Here is a 19293-nt window from a genome sequence, read left to right as displayed (position 1 = left end):
TGTTAATACAAAAAAAGTTGGGCCTCAGATGAGAGGTATTGGTGTGGTGTCAACGTCCTATTCCTTCTTGGTATTTTCCTACTGTATGTCTAGGCTAAGATACTTCGTCTAAGGCTAAGTATACCTCCTTTTTTCCTGAATCTGTTAATGGCTCTCGTAATAAGAGAGATGGGGGGCTCCACATCTGAGCTCCGTTGCCCTTCCTGATTGTTCAAGACCTCCCACTCCTCTCCATCCCATATTTCTTGGATTCCTATGGCTTTGCCTCCTCTTGGAGAATGGAATCTAGGAGCTGGCTAGCTGAGGAAGTTACAAGAAATAGTGTGTGCTTGCCCTGCCATTCTCGAAGATGAGCTGTTGTAGGGTATTAGTGGGACTCACAGTTACATTATCCCTGCAGGGCTCAAGATGCAGGAAGAACATGGCTGCAGCCCACTTCCATAACAGCCACGTCACCTACCTGTGAGGGATGGGGCCCGGGAATATGCAGCCAGTTGTCCATGTCTCCCCCTTTCCTTTGACTGCTCCCTTTTCAGACTCTACGAAAACTGAAAGAAACCCACAATGGTAGGAGACCGACCTGGGAGTGTAAGTGGCATGCGTTCCTGCAGGATTGATTACAGTCTGCACCCCACAGGTGCTGTGGTCAGGACTTTACAATGCTGCTTGCATCAGAGGGGGCAGTGGCCAGCAGGCCTTATGTGTGCAGCAAATGTGGTAAGAGCTTCCACTACAGTTCCACGGGGCAGCTCACGAGCATGCCCATGGTGGTAAGCACTGTGCAGGGGCAGCAGACCTCTGCTCCCACCAATATGCCCACGTGGCCAGAAGCTTTACATCTGCAGCAAGTATGGACAGAGTTCATCACAGTGGCTGCCTTGATTTACACTAAAGTGAGCATCAGTGGCAGAGCTGCTCCTGTTCCTGCCACACCTGTGGCCAGCGCTTCACACATCACCCTGCAGTTTCTAAGCCAGCATCGTGGGCATCCACCAGAGAAGCCCTGCTGATTTCCCCTGCACACCTGTATCTTCTGCCAGTGTGCTGCGCTTCCACCTGGAGTGGGTGCACCAGTGGGGACCCTCTGTCACACCATCACCCAGCTCCAACCACTGTACTACTGCAGCAGTGCAGGGCTGCTGAACCACATACATGCCCATGTGGCCTGGAACTCTGGTGACGCCCTACCCCAGAAGCCACTGGCCTGGGACCTGCACCAATGTAGCATATGTGGCAAGAGCTTCAGCAAGAGCTCCACCTCGAGGTGACATCTACAGATGCACTCTGGTGAGAAGCCCTCTAAGTGCCCTGAATGTGGCAAAGGCTTCTTGGAAAGCCCCACTCTGGTGCACCATCAGCGTACACACATGGGCTGGTGAGAAGCCCTATGCCTGCAGTGACCGCGGACACAACTTCAGCGAGAGTTCTATGCTGCCGTGCCACCAGCGCAGCCACCTGGGTGAACGGCTGCATGTGCTCCACGTGTGGCAAGGGCTTTGGGCAGCACTCAGACCTGGTAGTGCACCAGCACATCCACACAGGTGAGGAGCCTTTCCAATGCCCTGTCTGTGGCCAGGCCTTCAGTGACTGCTCAGATCTCTCTCACCAAGCATAGGCGCACACATACAGGTGAGAAGCCTTACTGCTGTGAGCTGTGCAGCAAGTGCTTCACCTGCATGTCCAACCTCAATGTGCACTACCACAACCATGCTGGCCACAAGCCCCACAAATGTCCTGAGTGTGGCAAGGCCTTCAGTGTGGGCTCCAAGCTGCAAGCTGGAACTGCACCATAAGACACACTTGGGCAAGCAGCCTGCAGAATGTGCCGAGTGTGGCAAGTGCTTCAGTCACAGTTGTTCCCCATCACACCAGCGTGCCCAGACTTATGCTTGGGTGGTGGCTGCCAGTGCTGTCCCCACCCCCGACCCCAATGGCACTGTTGGTACTGCCCTCATTTGCTGAGTGGGCAAAACAGGAAAAGCCAGTACTTATGGCACAGTTGAGAGAGACTTGCTGAGAGGCATCTCTGAAGTGAGCTGGGCCAGCACCTACACACTGCGTTAGGGACATCGGGGCAAACCACACATGGGTCTGTGGATGGTGTGGCTGCAGCATTTCCACTCCTCTGGAAGCCCTTCACCTGGCTGGCTCCATGCTTTGCTCCTACACCTGCTTCCCTTGCAAGTTCTTGTGTCATCCTTTCTCACTGGGATGCCAGTGCAGCCAGTCATTTGGGAACACTTCTCAGTCCTCACTCATGGAAGAGAGCCAGGTACTGGTGTCCCCTTGCTGCTGCTGTGCTCTTAGGGGTTACTTTCCTGTTTTTCCACTTGTGTTCCGTCTTCTCTTGTCCATCTCCTTTTGCCAGTCTGAGTACTCTCAACCTCTCCTCCCCAGGTAATTTTACTCTCTTGACTCTTTAGGGGAATATCGTAGATGTGGCCATGATCACATGCCACCTGTCCCATGGACTTCTTGCCTCTTGGTACCACTCAGAAGCTGCCTTCAACCCCAGCTTCTGAGATGGGAAATTTGCAGGCAGAGAGATTATGGGAAAGCTCACTTCAGAAAGGAAAGGCATTTCTACTCCAGAAGTACTCAGCCTGAGCCTTGCAGAGCTGACCCATCCACATGAAGATGGGTGGGAGCCCTCAGCACGGCTGCTACCGTCCCATGAGCCAAACCTGATAATGTCCAGATTGAGGTGCCTTTCAGGTAAGTGTTCTCCAGCCAGGTGGGGGATATTAGCCTGGGACTTGGCCAAGACTACACAGGTCCACACAGCCAGTACTCATATAAAGTAAAGCATCAGAATGCTATTTCCAGCGAAATTTGGAGCCATAGGGAAATGAGGTTCCCCAGGATGGAAAATTCTCTGGATTTGGCCAGTGATGTTTTTCCTATATCTATTAAAATAAAGAGTTGTTTGGATTCCAGATACCAAGAGCTGCCTTTGTCAAACCTAGGGCTACTCTCTTTGTAGATTTCATGAATGAACCCAAGAGCCAGGCTCTTCTGACACCCTACGGTAGATCTCAGTGGTGCTGTACATTAGCCCCCCTCCTTTTTGTACTGGAAGATGAGACTCTCTGAGAGCTTATTCATTTGGTTTTCTTGGCTGTAGAGAATACAGAAGTAGACAACATCAAGTACCTCTGCTTTTGCTCCAGCCTGTTCTTCAGGAATGACCCAGTGCTCTTAATACTGTCATAACCTGCCCTGCTTGAGTCCAAGATTGGTGTTAACAGTCCACAGGAAAGGGCTGCAAAATGCCAAAGTGAACTGGAGAAGAGAGCTGGGTTCTTGGGATGGAGCAGGGGAAGGGGGAGGGGTGTAGAGGAACAAAGTCCACATCTACAGTGTACTCATGATTCACATACATTCTAGCAGGTCCTGTTTCCAAAAGCGTCAGGATTCCTGTACCTCAGGTGCCAAAACAGCACTATGCCCACACATGTCCATAAGAAAAACTGGGTTTATTCTGTCCTCTCGGTAGGCTAAAGAAGTTTGGCTCCCTTTGAGCCCAGTCTTGTCCACACTGCTTGTGCCTGTCACCCCAGTTCCTGAGCACCATATGGTTGCCTTTCCCTTTGCTTCTTTTCAGTTCTGGGGGTTTGGCTCCCCAAAGCCCAGGGAATGCTCACTGCTGAGGGAGCAGGGTTGGAGTCTGAGGAGCCAGAAAGGGCCTGGACCCCTGGAACTCAGGGACAGAGATGCTGGAACAGGGCTCCAATGGGTTGGGTGACTCCTGTGGAGCCGGAAGCAGGGCTGGGTGGCTTTTGCTGCAGTGAGCTGTGACACTATCAGGCTTCTCAAAGCGCTTGCCACAGAACTCACAGGGGAAGCGCAGGGCAGCCTCCGTCTCTGCATGCTTGCGCCGATGCCAGTTCAGGGAGGCCTTCTGTCGGCAGGTGAACCCGCAGATCTCACACCTGAGCCAGAGACAGCAGCAGAGGGAAGGAAAGGTCTCAGCCTGTCCTGACTTCCCCACAGGTTTCTCCTGCCCCCAGCTGCCACGGTAGCTCCTCCCTCACAGGTCCCCTCACTCCAAACTCACTGTAGAGGTTTCTCTCCAGTATGGATGCGTCTGTGGATGACGAGGTTGCTACTAGTGCGGAAGGACCGGGCACAGAACTCACAGATGTAGTCCCGGGTGTCTGCAGGTACACTGGAGACAGCTCAGCATTCATCCACACCTTTGGACCCTCCTATGCACCCCTGCCCACCACCCTCAAAAGACTGTTCCCACCGAGCCTGCATCTCCCAGCCCGCCTTCAATAGGGCCCTTCAAAAGAGCTGCCAGCAGCTTAGTGGCCACCTGCCACTAAGTCAGCTTCCCCTCCTCTTTCCTAGAACCTTCCCTTTCTACCTGCTCTCATAGCACTTGCCTGCTGCCTGTATCTGGCTGCTCTCAGGCCAGCTCTGGTTTTCTCCAGTATCTCCTGACCTCAGGGCCTATGGCAGAGGCTCATCCTTAAGGTATCCATTAGACCTCTGATCCACCACTCTTAACACCACTATTAGTCCACAAGTATACTCCTGGGCCTTCACCCCATCATCTGTGCTCTGGGTCCCAGGTCCTCTCCTCCACTTCTACTTCTGCTGCAGTCTGTCTGTTCCATGCCTAGCCCCCCCCCCCCACTTTTATTTCCTGACCTCATTGACCCTGAGCTGTCGTCATTCCATTTCATTTCCCAACATGCACCACCTGGAAATTGTAATTCCAAGAATTTCAGGTCTAGCCAGGGCTCCGACCTTGTCCTACTGCAATAATCTTGGGACTCCAGGCTGCCAGGCCATCATCCTGCTACTTTGCCATTGTCTCCCTACCCTTCTCTCAGTTCTGGAGCTGTCTTTGAAGCTTGCCTTCATTCACATTGCAATGCATCTGACTCTCTCAGTTGTACCTGCCTCATTAAAACCCAAGTCAGATTAAACAACCTTGGCCTGCCTCAGGCCTGTGCATGTCTGCTGAGGTGAGTAGGAAAAAACCCACATCTTCATTCCCATTCCTGCCTTTTCTTTCATTGACAACCTTAAGTCCCAACAGTACCCCACCCTCCATGCTGCTGCACTTTTTTCTAGACTCCAGGGCCATTTTCCATACTGCCTCTTCTCTCCACCAGATTTTCAGCAGCAGTCTTGGGTTTTAAGTCCTCAGAGAAAAAGCATGAAGAGAGAATACCACATCCTCTCTTCACCTAACCCAGCAGCCCTCTTGCTCTGAGAATACTTCCTGATCCCTGATGGCTGTCCTCCCTCTGAGACACACCCCTCCTCACCAACAAGGTTGTCTCCACTCACCGCAGCACCAGTCTTTCCCATATGTGTACTCAGTCCCATCATCATCTCTGTGCCCTGAGCTCATAGCAAAGACTCCTTTTCTCTGCTCATCTTCACAATGAAACTTCCAACGGACTATATTCTCTGTCTCTACTTCCTTAGCACCTCTTTGCCTTGAACCCACTTCATTCTAACTGCCATCTCCCTTATCACATACCATCTTGCCATCTGGAAAAGCATGGCTTTCCATTTCTTTCCCACTCCAGTTGCCATGACAATTACCTGTTCTCACCTTCACTTTACTGAGCTGGCCCTGGGCAAAGCTCACACCTCCCTTCCTAGAGCACTTTCTCCACCTGCCTCCTCTGACACCACTTGTTACCTGCCTCACTCCCCACATGCCCCACACATCATCATCGAGCACTAGACTATTACAGCCCCCTATACTCCACACAGTGGTGGCAGTGTTCTCTTAAAGTTGATACTCGAGCCCCTGACATGGGACCATCTTATCCAGGCATCAATGAAGCCATCCCGATGGTCATCGTGGAGACCCCAACCACTCATCTAACCACCTCGCTTTCCTTTCTAACCTCTTTATTCCTGAAATATACATGAAGATGACAGTTTGGGCCTTCTCACATGCTGCCTAAAGCATGGACAGGTCTCCATTCCTCCCTTCACTTAGGTCTCTGCTCAGAATACTTCCTTTTCTACAAAAACAAGTCAGGTTCTTCCTCATGCTCTCTTCTTTTCCCCCTGCTTCCACATCTTATAACACTGTATCACTAATGCACATGTTCTAGGAGGTGAGCAATGCTTATTTTGATCATTGATATGTACCAGCACCTAGAATAGCATCAAGCAGGAAGATGCTAAGGTACAGAGAATACAGGGTGAGAGGGAGATTGCCACAGAGGGATATGGAAGCATGTACAGATAGTGGACCTCAGAGGTTACAGGTTCCACAGAAAGGGAGATGACAAATCGCATGGAAGAAGCAAAGGGACCCACAGAGAGGAGGTGAGAGGGCATTTCTACCACTCACCACTGTGCAGTTTTACATGCTCCTTTAGGTGTTTCTTAAAGTTGAAGGACTTCCCGCAGGCAGGCTCTGGGCAGGAGAAGGACTTTTGGTGGATGTGCTGGTACTTCTTGTGATGCTAGAGAAGGAAGCAAGTGGTCTCCTCAGGTGACTACCAGAACTGACTCAGCAGGCAGGTTCCTCTGCCATTCCCCTCATCTCCTAGCAGTTTTCCCATCACTGCCAGTTCATGTCATCCTGAACAACTTTCACCTACAATCTCATCCCTGAACTCCCAAATAACCCAACCCCATCCTTGAACCCAAACTCTGTCTTCATATTTCACAATCTCCTCCCCTTGCCACCTCTCATCTTGCAATACCTTGTACAAAGTACCACTATGCTGACACTTCTGGTTCCCTAATCATGGATTCATTGTCTGCTGAGGATGGAAACCCATTTTGCGTGGATATGACTGTCCTCTACCAGACCAGTGTTAATGTACTAGATCGCCTACACATTAATAGTTCACCATGGGTATGTATGATTTTACTTAATTCTTTGGAAGTACACACACTTTCAGCCTGAACACTATTAAAGGTAATGTGTTCTTAACCTCCTTTAGATCAGGTCTAATTTCACATCGTGGTGTGTGGCTTTCACCTTCTCTGTAATCTCACTTTCTCAAAATGAAACTGCTGCTAGGGGCTCCTCAGTCTCCTCCACAATGGACACAAATACTCCTGACCAGGCCTGCTGAAATGTCTTTTCAATCCACAGTTTCACTATTACTTGGAAACTTCCCTGGTTTCCCTTTTTCCCATGCCTCCCTATGGTCTGGGCCCTCCAGCAGCCACAGGACCTGGCACACAAGGGCACTGGCTGACTGTGGGGCTGACATCACAACAGCTCTGTCAAATCTTTTCTGCAGTAGTGACAGTGAGGACAGTGCTACCTTCCTTCTCTTGCTAGGAGCACCCATACAAGCCAGCAAGGCGAGGGTAAATGTGGAATTAGGAAATCCAACCCTATCACACAGTAGCTAAGGAGCTTTGGACAACACTTCACCTTTTGGGGTACCCTGACTTCCTCATCTGCAAACCAGGAATAGTATCACCACCTATTCAAAGGAGATATCATGAAGAAGAAAAGACTTGACTCACATCAAGGGCTTAGAACTGGGCTAGCACCCAAGAGCCTGAGGAATGCTTCTGCAGTCACTGCCACAGTCCTTGGGAGGGCTGTGCAGAAAGCAGTCCAGGCAGGAAGCCTTGGTTTTCTGTATGAGGCAAGCTCTGCATGGCCAACCCAATCCTCCTTACCCTGGCTATAAATTCTGCCACATCCATGCTGCTGTATCTCAGCTTCTCTCTGTCCTTATCTTTCCTGGACATAAAAAAGCCCAACTGTACCCCTCACACCCTCACATTCAAATACTGCCGGTTAGAGAAGATCCTTCCACAGCCAGGGAAGTCACAAGGTAGCAGTTCTCTTTTGGCAGCTTTCCTGGAGGAAGAATGGGGAGGATCATGTGAGTGCCTCTCTGCCTCCCACCTCTGGTCCTCATCCCGATGCCATCCCCAGTCCTACCTAATTCTCTTGGGGCCAATCTGCACAGTATCGGTCTCATCCCAGGACAAAGAAAGAGTAGACTGGGTATGACTTCCAGGGCTATGGGCAGCAAAGAGGGAAGAGAGGTCCCTGAGAGAAGTGCCATATCCCAAGAGCCCCTGCCCTCTGTCTCAGCCATGAGGTTACCTGGCCAGGGGCTCAGTTGGCTGTGTTGCTTGAGTGCTTCCACTGAGCTCTGGCTGTATCTCCACATCCACAGGCAGAGGAGCTCCAGAACCCAATGAGGATGCTGGTGAAGGTGGCACAGCAAGAAGTGTAGGAGTAGTTGCTGGAGTGGAGGGTGTCTCTCCATCCTTAAGTGGGTGGGTAACAGGAGAAGGGGGTGACATGGGGGCATCCTGTTCACTGCTAAATGGGGAACGAAGAGGAAGAAGGCATTATGTTCCTGCCACTCAGACAGCCCCAATCCAACCTTGCCCCTAAATGGCAAATATCCCAAATTTGAAACAATCTAACCCCTACTATGGGCAATCTGTTCAAAACTCTTTTGGTATAAAATCACCCCTTTCCATTTCAATTTGAAGTCTGTAATTCTTTCTGCCTTCTGCAAAGCTCACCCTCCTTTCCCACCAATAAGCTCTTCATTTGAGTCTGCAAAGCTCTGGGTTCCCCAGTCACATGCCCCTTCCCTCAGCCCCAACTTGCTCATTTGGGGAAGAACTGTAGGTCCATGGGCTGGCATCACTGAGCATCTCCTCTTCATCATCATCTTCCTCCTCCTCCTCTTCTCCTGGGAGCAAGGTGGTCTCCAGTGGGGATCCTATCCCTCTACAAGATCAAGGAAAGGAAGCTTAAGGTCCTATTCCCTCACCCCCACTGTCCACCCGGGTCTATCATGGCCCTTTAACCTCCAGCCTCACCTGGATAACCTGGTCTCCTGATTCTTCTCACCATGCTCAGATTCTAAACCTGTTGACATAGGGGAACTCAAAGGAAACTCTGGACTAGTCTACTGAGGACATGTGGAGGTGTTGGGAGGACTCTTAATAAAGAGGAGGGGACAGCGGCTACAGGAGTGGGGGGGGGGAGTAGATATTTTAACAATGATACATGCACATTGTTAAAAACAAACTGAGATGTCTCCTTCCAAAAATTAATTCAGCCACTTAGTTCTTAGCACAGGCAACATGGTTTCTTACATATACCTTAAGCTTATAAATATATACAAATATATAGCCTCCTCCCACTGATAGCATACCATATATCCTATTCTGTATTTTTATTTTATTTTTAAAAATATATTTGAGGATATACTTCTTTGTCAGCATAGAGTTCTTCCATTGAGAAAGACATTTTTAGTGAATGGGATTCTTATCTCAACGAAATGGGGAACTTTTTCCCCTCCCTTTTCCCCACAACTTCTTTACCCCATCCTACCTACAGGCTTCTGCTTTTCTGGACACCAGCTTCTCTGGGCAGTACTTGGAAGGGGAACTGGTCTGGGCTCCTCTGAAGGTGTGGAGCCTGAAGAAGGGCCCCAGGAGAAGGTGTGGCCAGCAGAGCACTCCCACACAAATCCCCCATCTTGGCCCCCAGGACCCCGAAGCCCAGGCACCAGGCTGCACTCTCTGCTGTGGGCATGAGACAGGAGTACCAGATACTGCAGACCCTTGGGGGGCAAAGGCTCAGCACCTGGAGGGGCGAGGGTAAAAGGGTGAGCTAAGAGACTTCCTTCTCTCTCCTTGCAGAACCACACCCAGACACTTGTCCCTCCAACTCCCTGGGTAACCTGGGAGTTACCATTCTTCAGAGCTCAGACCCCCAAGACTTCCTAACTTCCCCACCTCTTCCCAAACTCAAAAAAGGGTTTCCTCTGATCCAGCTAACTTACAGAGGATATATCCATATCACACCACTCTGTCATCCCTCTTCCCCCACTCTGGTTCCCAAGTCCCTACCCCCCAGCCATTTCCTACCTACCTGCACAAAGCGCACAGCCTGCAGAAGTGTACCTACCAGGGGAACAAGAGGCAGGTCAGGTCAGGCCCAGCTGGCAACTGTCCTTAGCTCTGGACACATATACTTAAGGAACCATTCACTGGGGGCCAAGATAAGGGGGACAGGACCCTGAAAGGCCACAAATCTCAAAAGCCACTCTGCTAAAATAAGAAATCTGTGGGTGGAAAGAAGGGAGCAAGCTCGTGGTCCAGGGTTGGAAATCCACCCCAGAGCCCCAGCCCTGAGCCCTAACCGGTCCAGAAGGAATTTTGCAAGCTGAGAATGAAGAGTGAAGCCCAGTCTCTCCTTGAGGATGCACCACTGCTCCATGTGGCCACCAAGACGGATGCGGCACTTGCTCCGGCGTGCATCCAGCTGTCTCCTCTTCTCCCTCCGCCTGCTTGATGACTCTGCCAGGGACGTAGCCATGAGCATCAGGCCTGGGGGAAGGGGGGAACATGACATGCATGAGAAAGGTCCAATCCGTCTGTGATAGGGGGCCCAGTTTGCTCCTACCACCTGCTCTCGCTCTCGGGATCAGTCCCTCAGCAGTCAATTGGGGCAAGGCTAAATCATTCCAACAGCGTCTGCTGCCTTGGGTCTGAACCACCAAGACAAGTCTTGTAAGCAACACTCGGGGAACTGTGCCTTGAGGAGGGTGATGGGGGCACTGAGTCAAGGTCAAAGCAGAGCAGTGTTTTGGCCCAGGCCCACTTGGTGTGAGGCTGGAGCAAAGGGAAGGGTGGGGTGGGGTGGGATCACATTTCTATCCGGAGAGGACAAGGGCCTCTTCCTCATAAGTGGGAAAAAGGTGAAGCCTGGTGCACCTAGCATTCTTCACCCGTCGATGGGGACGGGTTGGGGGCCGGATGGCGTCCCCCTCCAATGTCCTAACCGCCCCGCTTAGTGTGTAGCATAGGCCAACCCCCAAAGCGGCTCCTGGGTCGCCCGCAGCGGCGGCGTCCGCGACCCACTCACCCATACCTTACCTGGCACCCACCCACCCTTGCCCCAACTGCGCCTGCGCCGCCTACACTCCCACAGCTTCCCGCGCAGGCCCGAGAGCGGCTCAGGACTGGGGCCCACCCAACGCGCCTCCGCCGTTTCTCCTTTAAGAAGAACCCGTCACTCTGGCGTCTGAAGACCTAGCCGAGAACCGGGGCGGGGAGTGAGAGGCGGAGCTGCGTGCGCGCTTGCGCACTGGCGGCCGCGCAAAGCCCACCGGGAGTCGTGGTTCCTGCACCAGCAGTCTGTGTTCTACCGAGAGCCCCGCGAGATTAGGGACAGGTCGCTGGTCTGCTGATGAGCAGAACCGTGGATACATGGAGTAAGTAGTGTGAAGTCCTCCTCTTGTGCCTGACTGCCGGCCCTCTGGCCTTCTCAGGGGCAATGCTGCCGCTGTTGTTTAGACTTTACTCAGAACTTTCAGCGCCCGCTTCCCTCCCCCCACCCCCACCCCTCTTCCCACCACCTTTTTTGTTACAGCCGACAGCCAAACAGGTACTGCATGGTCATCTTAAAGTCCAGCTAGAGCCTTCTCTAGACCCTAAAGCCAAAGTCCTATGAAAAGTAGCATAGATCCACTGCGGACTTCTCACTTTCCATTCTGTGCTCCGTGGACTGGGGTGGACATTCCACCAGGCTCTTAGAATGACATTTCTCCAGGCCACCTGCAGTAGTGTTACAAAGGCAGCAGTCAAGTCAGTGCCTCTCTGCCCTAGAGGAACATCTGATAATGCAGAGCATTCCCTCCAAACTCCCACCCACCCCACCCGTTTGGTTTCTGTGACTTCACACTTCAGTTTTCCTCCTTCATTGGTTCTTTTGTTGAACCCTCCTACACTGTGGCACCAATCACAGGGTGACTCTCATCAGATAACTGAGTTAAGAGCTTAAGAGCAGTACCTAGCTCATAGGGACTAGTTAATATTTTATGGAACTTAACTATGGTCAACACATATTCCTCTCCCAGCTCAGTAAATGTTGCCATCATCCACCACCCAAACCCCCCCCCCCCACACACACACAAACACGTGCTGGGCATTGGTAAGCTAAATATAATTTCAACCTATTTCATCTATTTGCATTTCATCTATTTGCATAACCTCATAGGACAGAATAACCAAGCCAAAAGAATTGCTTTTGGCTTTGTTACAACTTTTCATAATAGGATTTTAGATTAAGTTCACAACCGTTGGCTTATATGGGTCTCTTTTTGTAGAGACCAGGCATCACCGGTTGGAAAGCAGGATAAGTAGATGATTTTGCAATATAATCGGATACTCTGATACCTTTTGCTATTTCAGATTCACTCCTTTGCCTTAATGTCTTTATTGCTGGCAATAGTTAGGGCCGTGGATGTGTACAACAATGAATTATGATATACTTTGAGTCAGTGTATTTTCTTACCTTGAGAGAATTCCAGGGCTTGAGTTAGGGTTATCAGTTCAGTTTTCTATGCCAACAAACCTGCTGCTAAGACCTTGGCTTCTGTGGTATCTAGAAGTATCATCAGTGCTTATCGTTTGTGTCTCATAAAACTGCTCCAATCTATAGACAGCTCCCACTCTGGATATGGCAGAGCTCTGTCAGGCAAATCTGGTTGGCTTCCATTGGTTGGAAGCAAGACAACTGGATTTAAAGAGCTAGGGTCTCACAATGCCACTGGTATTATCCAGTGGAACTACTTGATAATTCCCATGCATCCAGCATTCAACCAAAGTCTGCCCTTCTTTTCTAACAGTGTCAAAACCTGGTGTGATACATACACAGTGATGGGCTATCCTAAGGCCAATTTCTCTGCTTCAGGCAAATGTCACATTAGCAGCTACAGCTCAAACAAGTGGTCCCAATAATTGGATTAGCATGTGCAGGCCAATTCCCTGTCTCTCATACACATAGAGCTGGAATGGCTTTGTGGGATCTAGCAGTCCTAAGTTTGGGGCTGAGATCAGCCTTCCATTATTTTCTTAAAAGCTGCTGACATTCAAGAGTCCAAAACAAAGGTTTTAAGTCTGGGGGTTGAGGGCTTCATATAAGGTTTATTAGTCTAAAGATGGGAATCCAAATTTTGCAAAACCCAGCCGTTCCCTAAAATCCATTTAACTGCCTTCCATTCCTAAGGATTTTAAGAGATGAAATCACCTGCTTTCTCCAATATATGCTTAATTTGCCTTTCTTGATCTCAAGTCCCAAATATGCTAACTTTTGTATACATATCTTTATATTATGGTGACACTTTTTAGTCATGTTCTGCCAAATGGCTTAAAACCAATATATTATTGTCCAGACAAAATTTATAGCGAGGACTGGCTTATAGTAAGTCATCTACATTTTGATGGAATATGCTCCATTTTAGTTGAACCTTTCTGAGCTCTCTGGCCAGTGTTTCTCCAAATATAGTTGGAAAATGCTTAAACCCTTACAGAAGCACAGTACAGCAGTATTATACAGTAGTAGTGATTTAAAGGGTTTCTGCCATTCAAAATAAAGAGTAATTGATACTAGATATCTACTGGGATGCAGAAATGATATTCTTCAAGTCTGGTACTGAGGATCAGCAGAAATACCCAGATATAATAGTTACCAGGATATAAGTATTTGGCATTGTTGGATGTATGTCCTGGACTATCCCTCAAATCCTGAATAAAATGGTATTTGGTTGTATTGGGTTTCTCTATTGGCAAAATTGGAGTGTGAAAGGGGCAATAACAGGGCTGAATGAGATAAGATTACAGAAACTTTTGGGATGGTAGCTGAATTTCCCATAGGCCTTATTTTTTAGAGAATGTTACTTTCTCCTTTGGGCTTTACTCCCTTCCAGTGCCTCTACTCATAGGGTAATTGAATACTTTTGCATAGATAAAATACTATAGTGGCAGTTTAAATCACCAAATTAAATCACCAGAGTTCAAGGCATGACCCAAAAGCAGACACATTATGAGAAACAACAATAAAAAGACTTATTTACACATGGAGTAAGAAAAGGGAGAGTTATGAATTTTTTAAAATGGAATTAGAGGGAATTGATTGTATATCTTCTGGGTATTGAAAAAGTTGCTTTAATATGGTCTCAGTTCACCTTGTTGCTCCCCCTACAACACCCTGATATTACCAGTAAAGGTACACCCTTGAATACCATTTTGAGTATCATTTTGTACAGGAATTGAGGATCATTAATTACATTGCTCAGGGCATACACCCAACCTTGCCAAATCCTGATGCCTTTCTGACTGCCATGCCTGAGGATTTCATTTGGTTTTCTGTGTTGGACTTAAAGGATGCCTTTCTCTATGTCACAGAAGATACCCACGATCAAAATATTTGCCTTTGAGAGGCAGGGACTTGTGTCCAAGAGTACTTGAAAACACTGCTGGACTGTGCTTCATCAAAGGTTTAAGAATTCTCCAATTATTTTAGAGGAAACAATGGCTTAATTTGAAATATCCAATTGAAACAGCATCCTCTTTACAATATGTGATGACCTACTGATTGCAAATCCTGACTATAACTCCTGTTTGGAGTATCATATTGGTTTTGAACCACACCAAGCAGAATATGACTACCAGATGTCACCCCAGAAGGCCCAGATATGCAAGGAAAAGGTAGCATACCTGGGGTTTGAAATTTGAAAGGGCAAACAAAGTCTCATGATTAAGAGGAACATTTGGTTTCTGCTTTAAAAGTCCCCAGCAATTTGGAAACCCACGGGGATTACAATTGAGATGGAAAAAAAAAATGTACAAAATGATGTAAAAATAAACTGTTATTAAAAAAAAAAAAAAAAGTCCCCAGCAATTTAAGGCAGTTACATGGATTTGGGAATGGCTAGGTTTTAGAGGATTTGAATCCACAAATTTGGACTTATTGTTAAATGTATTTTCAAAACCCTCGAAGACCTGGACTCTGAACATTTGTATTGGACTCCTGAATGCCAATGGGTCTTTGATGAGTAAAGGAAAAGTTGAAACACTCGCCATAGGGTTGCCAGACCACAGGAAGCCTTTAAGCCTTTATATCCATGTAAGGCAGGAAGTTAGGCTGGGAATGATGATGCAAATATTGCGAACAGAAATACAGCCCATTGAATATCTACCCAAACAACTAGATCACATTACTGAGGGATGACATCAATGTCTGCTGGCACTTCTACATGATGCATAAAAGTAGTTCAGCCCATTCTTGGTTCAGCCCATTCTTAAGTATGTGCCACATCGTCATGTTAGGGTGAAAGGTGGAATTTGGCTGACTGCTGGGCTCATTGGTAAAGATTAAACCACCCTACTAGTAATCTCAATGTACAATTGAAGGTCATTAATTAATTTGAATCTAGCTATCTTGCTCCCAAGCCATATGGAAAACCTTGAGGATAGGACTCTAACCAATAACTACCTGAAGACTCTAGAAATTATGTATGCTAGTTGACCAGGTTTGTCTTTCCAGCCTGTCAGAGGCTCAGTGGGAGCTGTTTATAGATGGAAGCAACTTTATGCACCAGGGCCTCTGACGTGCTGGATGTAGAATAGTGGCACAACTCCATAGACGCCATGGCCCTTTTAGCAGTGGCATCAGCACAGAAAGCTAAATGGATATCCTTGACCCGAGACCAGGAACTCTCTAAAGGTGAGAGGTTAAGTTTATTTATTGACTGCAAGTATGCCTTCATGCATACCATGCATGTATGCCATTTGGAAACAGATGTGACTCAGCTGGCATTAAAGATGTTAAGCACCCACTAGAAATCCTGGCATTGTTGAAAGCAATAGCTGTATCATCACCGTAGTAGTGATGAAGTTGAGAAGGCAGTAGAACAGCCGATTGTGTGACTAAGGCCGCTGTTCTGTTTCTAATCCAGGGTGCACTCATCTCATAGGCTTATCTCGGTATGTTCCAATCTACATTGACTGAGATGTGGAAAGGGCTTGCAAATTGGGACTTTGACCCCAGATCATCTTGGACACTGAACTCTCATGGGATAATACTCCTCCCAGAGGCCCTGGTGTACACAGTGTTGAAACATCTGTATGAAGCACCCCACTGTGGGAAAGATGCCTTGCTAAAGTCTGTATGCCCATATTAAAGGACACCTGTTTTACACCAATGACTTGGCAAATTGCCCAAACTTGGCAGATATGCACCAAGGAAAACCCCAAATCTGGTTCATACCCAAAAGCCACTGGGATTACTGGGGCAAGTATTCTTTTGAGGACTGGCAAGTGGACTTTCCATACATGCCCAGTACCAGTGGTACTATAGATATCTACTAGTTTTTATGGGTACCTTCCCAGGATGGGTAGAAACTTTTCCCTACCAAGACAGAAAAGACTTCAGAGATTGCAGAAACACTCACTTTGGACTGCCCAACTTTAGTGATAATGTACCTGCATGTGTGTCTGAAGTTAGAAAGTAAGCAATACCTTAAAGATCAGTTGGAAGTTACATGTTGCCTGGAGGCTGCAATTTTCTTGACAAACTGGAGAAAAAAGATACAAATGAACCATATGAACCATACTCTGAAGAAGACCTTGGGAAAACTATGACAAGAAACCCATCTGTGTTAAGATCAAATAAAGGTAGTGTCTAGAAGTGGGACGGTAGTGAATTTAAGCCCCTTTGAAATTATCTTTGGAAAACCCCTCCAATCCTCAGTTTTGAATGTGACACTAGAACAGAACAAGATTGCAGGATGAAACAATACATAAATCACCTCCAGGAGATTTGTCAGTAATATATAACATTGTACCTTGTAGAATGTCTATGCCTCCAGTCAAACCATTGCATCCTTTTAGACTTGATTAGCAGGTCTTAATTTAGACCTGGCAGAGTACAAATGCCCAAACCTAGGATGGTCCTTACGATGCAGGTATAAAATCCTGGATACATCACTAGAATAAAGGAAACCCCAGAAGATGATGAGCCAGATACCCAAACTCATTATTTGGTGCTCTTGTTCATAGCCTGAAATATTTAAAGAGGAAGATAAAAGATTAATTTTTCTTTTTGCAACTGTTAAATTATTTTTTTATTTTACCTTTTTTGGTTACAAATGACAATGATTAGGGGAGAAAGGTTTCATCCAGTTGCTTACCATAGAAATGATCACAAGAATTGAAAGTGGAGAAAACTGGGCCCTCCCTAGTGATGCAGGGGTTAAAGACAAAGTGCTGTCAAGGTACTGCCAGATACTAAAATGGTGAGTTTGATCCCCTGCCAGAACACTAACCTACATGGTTAGAACACTGCCAGAACAGTAACCTACATAGTCTTGCCCACTAATTCCTCAGCAGTATATTTCAGTAAATCTGTCTGTTTGCTTCCCACTCTGTCTCTGGTGAAGCCTCTCACTCCCTACACCTCAGCCCTATACTCGAGTTCTTCTATGTATAAATAAATAAATCTTTAAAAAAAGAAAAGAAGGCCCTCCCTGGTGGCGCAGCGGGTTAAAGCACAGTACTGAGAATCTGAAGCCACTTCCGCATGAGTTCGATTCCCGCCTGCCGCCTGCCCCAGAGGAGACCACATGGCGAGCCAGACCTCTCCTGACCCGCCCGCTGCTCCCCTCAGCAGTGTACTTCGTAGATCTGCCTGTTCTGCTCCCCGCTCTGTCTCTGGTGAAGCCTCTCACCGCCCCTGAGCCTCTGGCCTGTACCCCACTTCTGTATGCACAAATAAATAAATAAATCTTAAAAAAAAAAAAAAAAAAGAAAAGAAAATGGAGAAACTCTCAGAAAAGCATATGAAACCATCATGGGTGGGATTGAATATGGACTAATGTGATTGGTGCGCCTGTGGACAACAGTCAGGTTCAAGCTTGCACCAGTATCAGAGTGGCTTTTGGTGTTCAGTTTTGAAGTCCAACCGCAGCATAGGTTAGATTGGTCACATGGGTGCAGTTCAACTTGTACCAGTTGTAAATGGTCCAATATAACCAAAGCCTCCATGGGTGCCTATCAACTAAAATGGACCACCATCAAGTTAAAAAGTCTCCAGCCTGCTTCAAGGGGTTCAGTCTGATTCATCTGTACTCTCTGGGAAGACCTTTGTAGAGATGTAACACTGGTTCCTGTCCTTTGGCTCCTTCTCTTGAGTGCTTGCTCACTCTCCAGCTCTTTATGTACTCATCTCCTTTTGCAAATCTAATCTCCAAAATCACCCATTCAGAAAGATCCTTTCTGTCATTCTCTTCCCTACTATGCCCTTTTCTGGTGCCTTCACAGCATTCATAAGTCTTGTAAATTATTTTAAGGCTGATTAACTTTAAGTTTCTTGTTGGACTGTAGTAATTGTCGGTGCTTCCAGACTTCTCCTTTATGATCTAAATAGTTCAAGTGACACAATGTTCAATAATGAGCTACTCTTAGGATGATCCCAGAATGTCTGGTCTATTCCATTCTAGTTCTAGCAAACATAGGGCCGACACTATGGATTTGGGGGAAATGGCTAGTGAGAGCCCAGGAGAACTCTGGATTTTTCAGGAGTTAATGTTCTTTCAGGGAACTAAATACACAGAGACACCAGGCAGGAAGGCTGGCATGCAAGGAGGAAGGCACAGTCCAGGCAGGCCAGGGGACACTGGGAGTCAGGCAGGCAACTGAGCCTCCCAGCCCCCACTAATCTTTACTCTTTCTCTGGGCTCTCTCTGGCATTCTCTTATGATCTCACCCCTTCTGTTGTCACACTTATTCTCTGTTTATCCTCCTCATAGCTGTCCTTGGCCTCTAAGCTCAGGTTTACACATTTATGCATGGTCACAGACATATTACTGGTGTCCACAGCCAGGCATCTGGGCCCTGTGTCCATACTCCCCCTGTGTTAACAGGGTTAAGGCCATAGATGGTCGCCACAGAGGCAAGTGGTCTAAAAGCCTGATTATATTTACCCTACAATCACTTTCTTCAATTATAGTATCAGTCAACTTGATACTTGTTTTCTAGCATAAAATAGGAAGATCACTCACCACATTTTTTTTTCACTTTCAGTCATCAATGTGGACATGAGCCTACCATCAAAAGAGCAGAATATTCATGGTCTCTTAATAGGTCTGCAAAATTCTAGTTCCTCTGTCCAGTGAATGAAATAAAAAGCAGTTTCCATCATTCTTGGTTGTTCTTAGATAATAAGCATTTCTTTACTTCATTCCAGAGCCAAGAATACTGTTGTCAGTTCATTACTGTGCAAAACAACAAAACTCTGAAACTCCTTAATTCTCAATAATCCTCTCCATTGAAATGTGTTGTTTTCTCTCACCCTCTCAATTTTCTTTCATCACTGAAATAAGGGATGAAACAATTCTTTAATAATAGTCACTAGTTCCCGCCTTTCTGAGTCCTGAAAAAGAACACTACCTTCTTTGGCATGGAGAGGAGGGGATTCTCTGTATTTGCTCTTATCCCAGTCTAAGGTTTTTTTTTTTTTTT

At 47.4% G+C, this 19293-nt stretch overlaps 2 protein-coding genes across 8 annotated transcripts; one reads left to right on the top strand and one right to left on the bottom strand.

The window, feature by feature from the left end:
* Positions 1-564: 564 nt before the first annotated feature.
* ZNF672 (zinc finger protein 672) lies at positions 565-2010 on the top strand. Its single transcript, XM_004695888.2, is given in 6 exon segments — positions 565-588; positions 1041-1370; positions 1372-1472; positions 1474-1600; positions 1602-1772; positions 1774-2010. Coding segments are annotated over 6 exon segments (942 nt in total). The 3' UTR covers positions 1963-2010.
* Positions 2011-3147: 1137 nt separating this feature from the next.
* On the bottom strand, positions 3148-11015 carry ZNF692 (zinc finger protein 692). Of its 7 annotated transcripts, none has more exons than XM_012734789.1 (12): positions 10964-11015; positions 10131-10317; positions 9860-9891; positions 9317-9571; positions 8800-8848; positions 8585-8707; positions 8066-8287; positions 7898-7978; positions 7735-7813; positions 6332-6446; positions 4058-4178; positions 3148-3932 (listed from the first exon to the last, which is right to left on the bottom strand). In XM_012734789.1, exons 2-12 carry the CDS (start codon positions 10310-10312, stop codon positions 3641-3643), a joined length of 1551 nt encoding a protein of 516 aa, XP_012590243.1. In that variant the 5' UTR covers positions 10313-10317; positions 10964-11015; the 3' UTR covers positions 3148-3640. The 7 variants fall into 7 exon arrangements, with proteins under 7 accessions (XP_012590243.1, XP_012590244.1, XP_012590246.1 ...); XM_012734790.1 differs by lacking the exon at positions 10964-11015 and adding an exon at positions 10912-10962; XM_012734792.1 differs by lacking the exon at positions 10964-11015 and adding an exon at positions 10867-10945.
* Between the last annotated feature and the right edge of the window lie 8278 nt (positions 11016-19293).

The sequence above is a fragment of the Condylura cristata genome, unplaced genomic scaffold (assembly GCF_000260355.1).
Source record: "Condylura cristata isolate star-nosed mole 26May11 unplaced genomic scaffold, ConCri1.0 scaffold00071, whole genome shotgun sequence".
NCBI classification, from domain to species: Eukaryota; Metazoa; Chordata; class Mammalia; order Eulipotyphla; family Talpidae; genus Condylura; species Condylura cristata.
This window is presented reverse-complemented; position numbering and strand designations above follow the sequence as displayed.